General features: G+C 33.4%; 1 protein-coding gene across 1 annotated transcript; it reads right to left on the bottom strand.

The window, feature by feature from the left end:
• Positions 1–2,094: 2,094 nt before the first annotated feature.
• LOC134266756 (ankyrin repeat domain-containing protein 13D-like) lies at positions 2,095–14,006 on the bottom strand (the record flags this gene model as incomplete). The annotated part of the gene is made up of 13 exons (XM_062748978.1): positions 2,095–2,758; positions 3,014–3,108; positions 3,480–3,580; positions 7,692–7,853; positions 8,189–8,468; positions 8,649–8,810; positions 11,728–11,794; positions 11,985–12,168; positions 12,466–12,555; positions 12,804–12,857; positions 13,326–13,371; positions 13,648–13,772; positions 13,862–14,006. Coding segments are annotated over 13 exons (1,719 nt in total), but the record flags the coding sequence as incomplete, so codon positions are not given.
• Positions 14,007–14,360: the final 354 nt, after the last annotated feature.

Genomic DNA, 14,360 nt, shown 5'->3' with positions numbered 1-14,360 from the left:
CCAAAATTGTGAATTTTTTGGCCCCAGGGTCAGGGGTTCTGGTGTTAGGGCGGGGCCCTATAGATTATACATGTATAGTGAAAATGCAAAAATTCTTTGAAATTCTTCTTCTCTGTTCATAGGCATTGAAAAAACTAACCAAGTGCATAGTTATGTTGAATAAGGCTGCCTCTTCCAAAATTGTGAATTTCATTGCCCCTTAGTTGGGGGTTCTGGTGTTAGGGCGGGGCTTTATTGATTATATAGTGAAAATGCATAAATTCTTTAAAACTCTTCTTTTCTGCACCTGAGTATTTAACCAAAGAACTCTGTGCATAGTTATAAGGAGGAAGGATGCCTCTTTGAGATTTTTGAATTGCGGGGGTCCCTGGGTCAGGGCTTCTTGTGTTAGGGCGGGGCTTTAATGTTTATATAGTGAAAATGCATGAATTCTTTGAAAATATTTTCCTTTGTTGTTGGGTATAATGCCAATGAGCTTAGTATATATTTATGACAAAAAAACATGCTTCTTCAAAAAATGGTTAATTTCCTGGCCCCTGGGACAGATCGTGGTACTTTGGGGGGTGGGGGGGGGGGTAACATAGTCTGAAATAATTGAATGCTTTGAAATCTGCACTTTGATGTTAATCAACAGCAAGATGAAATAAAATTTTTAAAAATGTCCAAAATTTTGAAAGATGTGGCCCCAGGGTCAGTGGTTCCTGTGGTATGGGTTACGCTCAACTGTGGACCCGCCCTAACACATAGATGCCCTGACCCAGGGGCCCTGAAATTCACTAAAAGTGGAAATGCATTTTCTCTTTGTTACTCTGATCTACCTCTGGGTATTAAGTAACCAAAATAAACATGCTGAGTTTATAATTATGATAAGCAATGGTGCCTCTTTCAAAATTGAGAATGGCCTCTACTGGCTCTAGTTTAAAACATGAATCAAATTCAATTGTTGGAAAGTTGTCGCACGATACTCAGATAAGGCCCATGGGCCTCTTGTTTAATATAATTCTGCTATGACCTTAACCTTAGAAACATGGTTCATGGTCACTGCACACCCTTTACCTAGCTGCAGAACTGTAGCTCTCTGAAATAATATATATTGATAGATTGGAGAGCTACAGTGCCACCCATTGAAAAAAACTATATTTATTGCGCACAAAAAAGTGCACAAGATTCTGTGTTAATTCTTTAAAATTCTTACCTCAATTGCAAAAAAGCTAGATTTCAAAAAAGTCCTTACTTCTCATCTTTCCATTATTTTTGTAGTTTATATCTGTACGAATCGCGTAGGACCGAATTATCTTGCAAACCAAAATGGCAGTATAAATAGGTTAAGTTTTCGATGATCTCAATTTCAGGACCAGGAGGGCTTTTAAAAGCAATTATAAGGAATGTTTTGTGTTTGGAAACAGTGAAAGAATATGTTTGGAACACACGGTTAGTTATATTTTGAAATGACAGTTTTAAAAACATAGAGAAATAAATCGAAAAACAGCGCACTTTTTTGAGCAATAAATAAACAGTTTTTTCAATGGGTGGCACTGTAGCTCTCCGGTCTATCAATATATATTTTTTCGGAGAGCTACAGTTCTGCAGCTAAGCCTTTACCCAAAGACAATCAGTGGGTGAAATATGAGTCAGATTGGGCCAAGAAGAGAAAAGAGATCCCGAATGGACAGATGAATGGAAGGATGGATGGAAGGATGCACCGACAGACTGATCTCTACAGGGTACCTGCAGAGTGGGGCCCTAATTATAAATTTCAGTGCAATTCTTCAAAAATGCTACTCTTCCAATAGTTTTGGTGTTATTTTAATAAGGCAAGCACAAGCAGACTATATACTAAGATACGGTGTATCTTCTTTCAGTTTATTTCCATTTCATGGGAATTGTTTTATTGCTTTCATGTAAATATGAAAATACCTAACCCATAAGAAAAATAGCACATGAGTTCAAAGTCAGATCCAAGGTAAAGTTTACCATTCATTAAACTTTATTTTAGCTCACACATGCCCCAACTTTTCTCATATTTTCCAACAGAATAATTTATATAGTAAAGAGACTGCTACTTAAATATTCATAAATATACATAGAAGCTGCTGTAATAATGAATTTTAATAAATTAAGCAACAACAATCATACAGTATAAACCTGACTTTGTAACAAAATACATGTATGAATTATCTGCAGACTTTTGGACAATGAACACATACACTTAGCACAATGACCTAACAGGGACAATTAGCACTTTCTGAGAGTCATGATGCCTGGTAGGCAGGGGTATCTGACAGGACATATTCCGAACAAAAGATAGCATAAATCACAACTGCATCTGGAAACAACACATACACTGTATATGATCTAGATACTGAATTAGGAATGTAAACCTAATGGAAAGAGGCGCCATTATGGTTTCAATACAAGATCAATGATAAAAAGATCCTTGTCAAAGTCAAATGATATCACATGACACCTGATAAAGCACATGAATTTAGTCTTTCACGAAAGGTAATATGACAGAGTCTGACAGCCCTCATTTTGAGGATTCGTTTGTCCTCATTTGTCCTCCAGGGACAGTTTGAGAATTTTTTCCAGCTCCTCGTCTTCTTCTTTGCGCCGTTTCTCATCCTCTGTGAGGGTCTGTTGAGACAGTTGTAAGGCCAGCTGTAGGTCGTCATCAATGTTATTGACACTGTTTGGTTCTGAGATTATCTCAGGACTAACTGGGTTCCCTGATTGTAGAGCTAAACTCTCCGCTATTGCTCTGAAAAAGAACCATTGTTTCCATTATTTCAGGAGTTATTGCCCTTGAAACAATATTTGTGCCTTCATCATTTTAGGTGCAATGTTATTAAAATTGAATTATTGGCAAATAACAACATGTGAAAATACATGTATCTTTGTATCATAGCTTGTATAAAACTAACAGCAGAATCTACAAATTAAAGTGTGCTCTTTAAGTTCTAAATAACATTCATGATTTCTACAAGTATATTTCAAACTAATGGTAAATCTTTACCTTTGTAATAGAGCATCTTCTTCTTGTCTTATTGAGGGCAAAGGTCGGGTTGGAGGGGGAGGTCGTATATTGTTTAGGGCTTCATAAAACGTCAACTGCAATGAAAAAATTGATCTACATGTACTCTACAGTAGAGTTAAAATATGAATGTTTCATATTCAAGTCTGAAAAATTTGATTCAATCCATTGCTGCTAAGAACTGTGAAATAACCAATTTTCATGGAAAGGGGGGGGGGTAATTTTTGTTTAATGGTATGAAGAGATTTACTAATTGATGTCCTTGAACATAAATGTAAAATATAATCTAACAACTTAACACATCTTCTTCCATGAAATCAAATCCATGAACCAATAATTTTTCCTTGAATCTCAAAAATTTGACCACAAAAATTAGTTATTTCAATTATGTTAAACTGCTCTTTCATTTTACAGAGACTTCAATTTCAATGACTAAGTTTTCAATCACCTGTTCTACAGGGTCTGTGTTTCCATCCATCAAACTTTGCTGGATGGCAAACTGTAAAATCTGGTCGTCCTCATCTCTCAGTCTCTCATGGTGAATATCACCTGTTAACATAAAAACATGACTGCCTGATACTACTTATCAAAAGGAATGGCTAGGTAGGATAAACCCTTACAGATTGGGAACTGGAATTTCAAGAAATGCTGTACAAGTTAAATTGAGGTCAAACATAATTATTTGAATACCTAAACATTAAGTGAACAAATCAAGGTCACCAGATAATACAAGATTTTTGGGGGGGAATTTTTATATACTACATATCTTCTGATTTATCAATTCTTAACCCATTTTTATAATCATTTTCTTTGAGAAACATAGAATTATATGGAGATGAAATTAACCTAAACCATTAATAGCCATTCTCTGTAAGCATTTAAACTCTTATATAGGGAGTGTGGCACGCATGGTCTTGGATTTTTATGAAACTTGGCAAACATTCCTATATTGATGCATGTACCTAAAATTCATAACAAAATGGTTGCTATGGTCCATGGTTACCATGGCAACCAACATACATTTTTCATGGCCTAAAAATCGCTAAATTTTGATGAAAAATGACCCTTTTTGACTTATTTAAAGTCTTTAATGGAACAAGCTATCAACATGACTTTACCTTTTTGCCAAAATACATCATTTTACAGTGCTTTAGAAAAATTTTAGTATTTCAGTAACGTTTTCCTCATAGAAAAAATATCCCTCTTTTAAAGGTAAGATTTTTCTTGTGGAAAATTGTAGATTTTAGGCTCTTTTGAAAAGCCTGGTATAAATTTTTGCGGATAGTTTGGAAAAAATGAATACATTGGTTTGAAAGTCCACATATAGTTCTAATATACACTACAAAGAACTACTTGGTATTCATATTTAGTTTTCTTGTTACCATGGTTACAAACTTATGCATTTTTTTCAAAATCCTAGAAAAGTACAATACGTAGATACAATCAGGATCCATGTTATTGCCTGAGTATTTCAAAATGGATTAAATCAAATTTAGATATATGGTAAACAATAGCAAAAACAAAGCGAAAAAAAAATTCATGACTAAGAGTCAAAGGTCAAGGTCAAAATGGCCGATTTTGATAGATATTTAAGAAAACTAAACAACATTTTTTCTGTGTCATAACTAATATTTGTGTTTTAAACAACAAATGAAGAAACAAAGTTACAGTTCTGGTCAACAATAACTAGCATCATATGAATGTGTGCCCATATGGACAGAAGGTCAAAGTTCAAGGTCATAGTGGTATATAAAGAACTATGCACGCTAACTCTCAATTCCCGCCTACATATTTGCTACCATTTTATTCAATATTTATGGCAATTTAGCAATAAAATCTTTATTAAATATAAAAAAACAGTTAAATGGTATTTGATTCATTATTTTAATACCAGTTCTAAATAGTACATTATCCCTTATTCCAACTCTTGAAATAAGGGGGTGGGGGGGGGGGGGGAGGAGTCGATGATATTTCCCATTGAAATCAGACTTTCAAGCATCACCATATTTTGAAAAAATCTTGGATGTAATTAAATGTTACGCAGATTTTTTCTCATGTTTTACACAAATAAGTAAAACATACTAGTATATTTATTAATAAAATGCACAGTTTTAGCTGTTAATCACTTTGAAATTGGGAGAAAATAGGCATTTATTTTCGTTTTTTTTTGTCTATAAAAATACCCCCCCCCCCCTTCTGTCAGTTTTAACATTTTATTATCATTAGATATCTTAAGAAGCCAATGATCTTTTTCAATTTGAGTTTATACCACAACTTGCTTTGGCTTAAAATGACCCCTATTTATTTCTAGGTCAAAAGGTAAAGGTAGAAAAAGACATCGTTTGTATGTAAACCTCTCATTTCCGAGTGATATCTCAAAAAGCGTTTAGATTAGCTTATATTTTGTTCATTTCGCTCTATGGTTCCGCCCGCCCCACTTTAAGTGTCCCATCCCCTACCCAACCACCCTCCGACACCCCCCCCCCCTCTTAATCTACAGAAATTCTTATCTCCTCAAGCAGGGGACACATATTCTTTGAATTAGCTTGTTAATAATGCATTTATACTCGGTTATTCGGAATACTGGTATTGTAAATGTTGTATCCTAAACTCGATCCCGTATATTGAATGTATTTTATTGAAAACTGGTTTTACATTCTCCCTTTAGCTTGATGCATAATGTGAAAATGATTATATAAGTACAGTTTTCAGGTTTCATTGATATAAAGGTAGGCATTTAAGAATATTGGACGACTATACACTTTCCATATTGAGTGCAAGACTTCTTGTATGTAGAGAATTGCGCTACAAGCATGTAAAGACACTCTTATGCTGTTTTAGTAAACTGATCCCTTGCTCCTAAATGTACATTTTTAAACCATATTTAACAATCCGAACTTTTCAAGTGACAGTCAAAATGTGTTTTCCGGTGACTTTTTTTTCAGAGGAGTTGACGAAAAATCTAATTTACTTTGAAATATCATTCTTAAAAAAAATGAGATTTTAGCGATGTTGATGGTAAATATTTCAACACAAATATGCCTGGATCTACGCAAAAGATCTGATATTCCCAAAGTTTAATCAATAATAATCTGTTGTAAACATCTGCTGGACCTGTTCGAATAATCTGCTATTGTGCTTTAATTAATTGTTTCTTTGTTTTTGTTTTTTTTTTTTTTGTGGGGGGGGGGGGGGGGGGGTCAGAAAATTATTTTCATTATTAATAAAATACTGCTAGACAGATTTAATATTGTACTGCTATAAGTTTAAATCATAATGTATCTTAGTCCAGAGAAATGATAAACCGTTAACTTTAAATTTGTTTCACAGACAATTTGTATTTCTGTGCAACTACCCCAATCATCAAAAGTATATTTTTGACTGGTTAACAAAACATTTTATACTTGTTTATCCTGTTTAAAAATTACATAATATGACTGCGTTTACTATGGGTTAGGCGACGACCTTTGTTCCAGAAGGGGGGGGGGATTAAGTTAGGTTTATTTTCATGGCAGGACATATCATTTATTTCCAAGATGTTTTTAGGGAAAATTATTAATTTTCTTCTTCACAGAAAAAAGTCTTAAAAGCAAAGAAGAAAAACAATAACAATATATAAATTGCCTAAACTCTTTTTCATTTAGGAAGGGGGGGGGGGCTTGTATAGGTAACAATTTTCTAACCCATATATAATATGTATTATACCATGGGTTTCAAAAAATATTGCTGAATTTGAAATAATGACCTGTGGATGGGAATTGTAGCTATTATTCAGTATATTTTTTTTTCCTTTCAGCCAAGGACATATTCAGTTTTTTTAAAAATTATTAGTCTCTATAATAACATTCAGTTTAAAAATTGATTTGCTTTCTAACGCCGTATTCATTGCAGTCCTCCAGTAGATCACTCTGACTGATCGTAAGACACAGTAATTCTTAAAAAAAACAAATTCATAATACAAGTAATTCTGATATTTCAAGTTTATCTTGAATACCGTTTTGAAACTCCTTAGACCTTGAGACTAATGCTTATGTACAGAGCTGATTTCCTAAACTAAGTAGTCTAGCTTGTACATTTCACCATTTTTAACATATCAAAATTATTCTTTTGGATGTAGGATATAAACAGAGGCTAAAATTTGTATGCAAATTAAATAAACAGGAAAAACAGTTGATTTTACTTGAATTCCTGGATATACAGAGCTGTATGCTGACAATATGTAAACAACTTCCAGTCATTTTTGTATAATGATTTTTTTTATCTTTCTCACTGAAGAGCTCACAATTATCAAAGGGAGATAATTCAATTTCAAAGTTATTGTCTGCTATTTTAATCAAAGAATTCTCATATTTATAGAGAGAATACCAACAAGGTTTTAACATGCCTTTTAAAGTTAGATGTTATATTTCTTATTTCTGTGAGTAACATGAATTGAAGTAGCCGCATTTCTTTTAAAAATATTCCCAAATATTGCATTTTTTCACAAAAAATCAACTTTAGACACCGTTTCCATGGTAACTACTCAACATTCATATGATCTAGCTATATTTTTTGAAGTAGTTTATGAGGTGGTACTTTCCAGCCAAATTTGATAAAAATCTGTGACTATGCGTGCCACAAAAGTTTAAGTGGTTACAGAGAATGGGTATTAATATCTGACCTAATCGTCTGTAGCCTGCTGGAGGCTCAAAACAGGATTCATCCACACACGCCGTCACCTTCCCAGCATCCTCTATTGTGGTGACCCCCTCCACAGGCGTATCACAGCCATTTATATTTCCAAACGTTATCCTGGCATTCAGAACATGGAACAAGGGAATTTCTGACAATGAAAAAAAGAAGTTGACTTTCATTCTTTCAATTTTTCTCCTAATAGCTTATCAAATTTCATATCAAATTTAACTCTCCCATCCAACAATTGAATTTGAAGGACAAGTTATTACTTCAAGGGCTAAAATGAGACTTCTATTCAAGAAAATTTACAAAATTATATGAAGACAATTTTTTTAAAAACATTTTTTACTAAAATATTCTTTTTACTGTAGCGTTACCTATAAAAAATAAGTTGTAAATACATGTACATAGTATTTTTAAGTTAAAAATTAGATCAATTGACAACCAATATGAGGTACTTCTTAACTATAGTAGCAAACCAACCTATTTTCACTGGAAATCCAGCTGGTAATTGTAAGGTAATAAAATCTCTCAATTTTTGAAAATGTGCATTGCTGGCTGCCATCAAGTCAATGATAGGCACAACCTGCTCTTGTAGGGACAATGGGTAATGTTCACACAACCACAGAGTAGCCTTAAACTTCTGAGTCTTTTTAGATTGTTCGATGGGACGACCAATATCACGATCCCCAAGATCTACACAACTATTGAAATATTCCTCTTTTGTGATATGACTAGGATTATATATTAGATCTGATATATCCTGAAAGTAAAATATTCTACATTTTAGAAAGTTATTTTAATCTAATACCAATAAATAATTATAGATTCAACAATTAAATGAACATTTTGCACTCTATCCTTATTTGATCAATTTAAAATCACTCTGGATGATTCTTTTATCACAAACCCAAACCTTACAAACTTTTGACACTATCCCTACCCCATTGGTGGCTCCCTGCTTTTTGTTATGCTCCTCTGCTACCCCTAGGAAGGATTCCAATGGTGTTTTGCTACTTTTACTTTTGGATTTCTGTTTGTCTGATTCAGACAAGTGCTCCGTCCTTGTTTTAGTTATAAGCTCTACATTCGATGCACTAAAAACCTACAATATTGTCAGGAAGTTTTAAACTTTTTACTTTGTCTTGTACATTTAATTTCTGCTAATAAGCATCACTACATTAAGTAAAGCTTAAATACAAATGCATCTAAACTGACAAAATAATTATCATTACACCTGTTGCCATATACAGCAAAACTCGAATATAGCGAACACGGATATAGCGAATTTACGGCTATAGCGAATTTTTTTTCAAGTCCCGGCAGATTCCTTACATAAACCTACCAAAAATTGCTGTATATAACGAACACGGTTATAACGAATTTACGGCTATAACTAAGTGATTTTAAGACCCCCGCTGACGATATTTTAACACATTGCTTTATTAGTATAACGAATGTTTTTCATTACATATTTCGTTTAATATACTCGTTCATAAAACTTTGCGCTTCAACATGTTCAATGTTAAGATAAAAGTGCTCAAGGGCTTTCTACAAGAACAAGTCAATTATTCAGGTGCATTGAATTTTGTTCATTGTTCTTTACTTTTAAATACATCTTATTTGAGATTTGTTCACAACAATATAAAAGTTTAATTCTAACTCGATAATTGTCAGTACCAAGATGTCTTCGCCGACTAGAAAACGGAAAGGAATTTCAATAGAGACTAAATACGAGATTATTCGAGAAGTTGAAAAGGGTGGCTTTGCTCAAAATGAAATTGCTTCAAGGTTTGATATTTTACCGAGTACTTTAAGTACAATGTTAAAAAACAAAGAGGAGATTGTAAAAAAAAAATACGAATCAACAGAAATGAGTCCATGAAAACGTCACCGGTCCTTTCCACTTGAGGCGGTAGATTCCGCTTAATAGAATGGTTTGATGAAAAGAGACAAGAAAAAAATTTCCACGTGCGGTCCTATACTCCTTCAAAAATCAGATGACCTTGCCAAGAAATTAGGAGACTACAGTTTCAAATCCAATACAGGGTGGCTGGATCGCTTGAAAAATCGACAAGGAATCGTGTTTTTGGTGCAATAACTGGAGGGAACGCAATGGCGTCGTTGGCAATCGTTGATCTTAAAAGCGTTGACGAATGGAAGGAAAAACTGCCGCAGATCTTACAAGATTACAATCCTAATGATATTTTCAACGCAGACGGAACTGGGTTATTTTACAATCTTCTACGAGACAGTCGAGAAAGAACTTCACAAATGAAAGGTGAAAAGTTTCATGGGGGAAAGATCAAAGGAGAGATTGACGCTCATGATCGCGGCAAATATGAACGGGAAGAGAAATTACCCCTGCTAGTCATAGGAGAATTTCAAAACCCTCGATGTTTTCAGGGGGTAAAATCGCTTTCCGTAATCTACAACAAAAAGTGTTGATGGTTAGCTCTATTTTTGAAGAATGGATATAAACTCTTGACCGCAGATTTCTAAAAGAAAAACGTATGGTGCTTTTATTTGTTGACAATAGTTTAGCCCACCCGAAAGTACCTAATCTCAAATCCGTCACTCTGAAATTTCTCCCTCCAAACACAAAGAGCATACTACAACCAATGGACCAGGGTATTATCAACAACATGAAAATAAAATATCGTCAGCGCCTGATAAAATGCATACTTCAGGGAAGACACTTTTATTTCGATTGTTTATTTGTATGTAAGTACTGGTTTTAGTCCCGATGCTATAAATGTCATTGTAACCTGTGTTTATCTAAACATAACGTTTCATTCTTTAATTGATAAATAAACATATGATTATTAATTAACATATTAAATACATTAATTTCAGTGTAACGAAAAGAAAGTTGAACCAAACATCAACATGTTGATATCAATTAGATTTCTAAAGTCGGCTTGGAAGGACGTTAGCCTGTCATGCATTTCAAACTGTTTTGGAAAAGCAGGTTTTGAAGACAAAAGCGTAGAAGTTGTTGATAAAGACTGTGATGATGAGGTCAAAGAAGGTGATAACATTTAATTAGCATTGTTTGCTCAGAAATTTAACGGATCCTTCGATGATATTGTTCGTGTGAACGAAAACCTGATTAGTGTTGAAACAAGATCCGAAGACGACATCGTTAACGATAATCAGTTAGCGCGGAAAGTGACATTGACAACGAAATCATTCAACAGATTTCCCAAATTTGAACGATGGTAAAGACTCTATTCACACCTTGAGGCGATGTTTAGAAGCAAGTGCAGATGTTCCAGAGGTTTTCTTTACCTACCTCTGTGAAATTGAGAAGTTCGTGAATGTCAGTAAAACAAAACAGTCAACTATTCACGATTACTTTAACAACGCATAACGAGATATTTGACTTGCAGATACCTGTAAATACTCCATATGTATAAAACCATTTTGTATTTGATTTGTATTTATTTGCCACCATAAAAAAAAATATTCCGGAAATAAAGTATTTATTTTTTGGTTCTATTTTTTATTTGATAAATGTGTATCCGGTGCATTTAAATTACGTGGATGTGATGATCAATTGTTGAGGTTTCATTTTACATTTCGTGGTGGACATAAAATGCACAAGTTATATAATATTAAAACATCAAAATTAAATAAAATGTAAATATTTTATACACAGTTCTTAAAATATGCATTAAAGAAAGTAAAAGGTTGTATTGACTATTTTTTAACTAACTGTAAGTGTTATATAATATTAAATAATCAAATGTAGATATTATACACAATTCTTAAAATATGCATCTCAGAGAATTCATGTATGACGTACGAAAGGTTAAAGTACTGTTAGCTGACTGTTTTATAACGAATTCGCTATACATTTCTTACGAATTCGCTATAAACGTATAACGAATTACGGTTATAGCGAAGTTTTTTCTTGGGTCCCTTGAAATTCGCTATAAACGAGTTTTGCTGTAGTGACAGGGTGAAAATAACCTTGTATGAAGTCAAAAACAACAATTCAATGTTACTAAATATGTTACCTTAGCTTCGTAGCCATTAACAACTTCTGATCTGTCACTTCTCCAACCCCAAATCCCGGATTTATTTCTGTAAATATAGATACAAATGTAGGATATAATCCTTACAAATATCCAACAATAATCAAAAGAAAAGGCCTTCATTTATGTACAATATGAATTACACACTCATTTATGGATTTAAAAGTTTAAAATATGTAATTTAAAATATAAGTACAGTACCTATTCAACTGGTTTGTAATTAATAATAATATTTCTACCTTTCAAAAGCTATTTTATCGGTATCTATGTAAGTTGTGACCACAGGGTTGGTGAGTCGAGCTGCGATGGCGTCTTCTGATGGCTTCATCAATGACATGTCAAAGTTTGCTGGGAGAATCTGCATTGTCTCCGTGAAGACCTCGCGTCTGTCATGATCAATCTCCATTGCTACTGCTCTGTTGTCTGAAAAAGCAGTATACAATGTTAATGCTATTTCATACACTAAAATAATATAACTGTAAATGTAACTTACCAGTATAAATGTAATGTAACTGACCAATATAAATCTACCGGGTAACTGACCAGTGTAAATGAAACCTTCTAGTGAAATGAAACTGACCAGTTTAAATGTAACTGACAAGTATAAATCTAACTGACCAGTATAAATGTAAATAACTTAGACTAACCAGTATAAATGTAACTTACAAGTGTAACTGTAACTTAAAAATGTAACTACTTACTTGTGTAATCGTAACTTACCTGTGCCTTTGAAGATATAGCTCCTGCTTCCCCTTTCCCAGTTCATATTATCAAACCCCAGGAGTGTGGTGTCTATTCGTACTTTGGACCCTATGATTCAACAACAGTGCATCAATTCATTACAAAATTCTTACATCAGCCATGTTAAGTAGTTTTTCCTTTTTTACACATTAAATGGAATTACATATAAGTAAGATACTTGTTTAATCCATCTTTCCTTAAATTTGTTGTTGCAGCATATGACTTTTAACAGAATATAGAGTAACTTCACTTGATATGGAAAAGAATAAAAGAACATTCATCCCCAGAGTACAGAGAATTTACTTCCCAGTTCTTACCACTTTTCCACACTCTGTATGTATCGCTAGGACACATCCTGGATACTAAGGGAACTGAAACAGAATAATGATTCTGCTTTTATACGTAGAATAGTATATACATCTTTATTTTGAGGTGTTACCCGATAAATGTTTCACAGTTTTGTACCTTGGTAAATCTGTAAATTGTTGTGGAAGCTTTGATGGTCTACTAGAATTTTGTATTTCTCTTAAATAAGGATAAATTATTTGTGAAAATATTCAAAATAGCTAGACATGTATTTTCATTTCATCAACATTTCTACATCATCAAAGTTTCAAGATGTAGAGTGTTTCCATGTAGCTTTACTGTATGTGTATACCAGGTATTTGAAATTTACATGTACATAGTAGGTACTATGACTTTCATTAGACAACAAAAATGAATTTATAAAGGCTAGTACACAAAAACTGCTGAAAGATAAAAGATAAAATTTAAAAGAAAATATAAAAGTATAAATGAAAAACTACAATGGAAGTCAATATTTGTTTGATTTCACTTACCCCAACTTGTAAATTCCCACTTCATCTCAACATAGAAATCTGGAGACTGCAAAATATGATTTTAGTTAGAAAATTCTACTAATGTGTATCATATGCTTATTATAAATATCCTCTGTTAATCAATTCAGTTCTACTTTTCCTTTTCGACTTCTTTTCAGTGAAATAGTTACAGTCTAAATCAGAAGAACAAACTTTTGGAAAACATGTAATCAAATGGAATAGGAATATTATACACACACAGATAAAAGTGTACATTTGTACAAAATTTTCTTTAAGTGATATGGAACAACATCTATAATTCTAATGTCACATGATTATGTACCTCCTTGAGCCTTTTCAGAAGGTCTGGGACCCCTACTGTCCTTTTGCTGTACCTCTGATAGTCTCTGTTCTCCAGCACAGTCTGTACCAGCTCTGGATCACCGGTACAAACAGCCTCATGTAACACTACAAAGAAAGGAAAAATTCAATTATTTAAAAAAAAAACCACACAATTACAAAGTACGACAAAAGTTTATCAAGTATGTAATGTTTACCTGACCAATAGCCTTTGTTTTCTGCGAGTGTACTCGCTCCATGTCTTAAAAGAGTCCGAGCGCTCTCAAGGTGCCCCAGGGCTACAGCCAAATGTAGCGGGGTTCTCCCACGGGGATCCTTACCCTCAATTATGACAGTATCATCCTAAAATAAAAATGCATATTGTTCATAGTCGCTTGTATAAAGTCCTTCAAAAAGAATGGCATATAACAAATCAAACAGAAAACATAACACACAACCATGACACAAGAGGAATTTAAATATCTGAGCCATATGACTTTGATCATGTAAGATCTCTTGATCTTCACCATTACAAGGCTATTTCTTTCAGAATTTTATACATATTTTCTTTTTGCAGAACCATGACCTTGCTAAATAACCCTTACCTAATCTAAATGACCTTACATCACAATTATGATACATCCTCTGTTCAACATCAACTTTTGTACAAAAACTATAGAATTATAAATTGTTTTTGGATTTCATGCATTACACACT

The sequence above is a fragment of the Saccostrea cucullata genome, unplaced genomic scaffold (genome assembly GCF_032062105.1).
Source record: "Saccostrea cucullata isolate Sc308-1 unplaced genomic scaffold, CSIRO_AGI_Scuc_v1 ctg9806, whole genome shotgun sequence".
NCBI classification, from domain to species: Eukaryota; Metazoa; Mollusca; class Bivalvia; order Ostreida; family Ostreidae; genus Saccostrea; species Saccostrea cuccullata.
The sequence above is the reverse complement of the archived record's forward strand: the minus strand, read 5'-3'. Positions and strand labels throughout refer to the sequence as shown.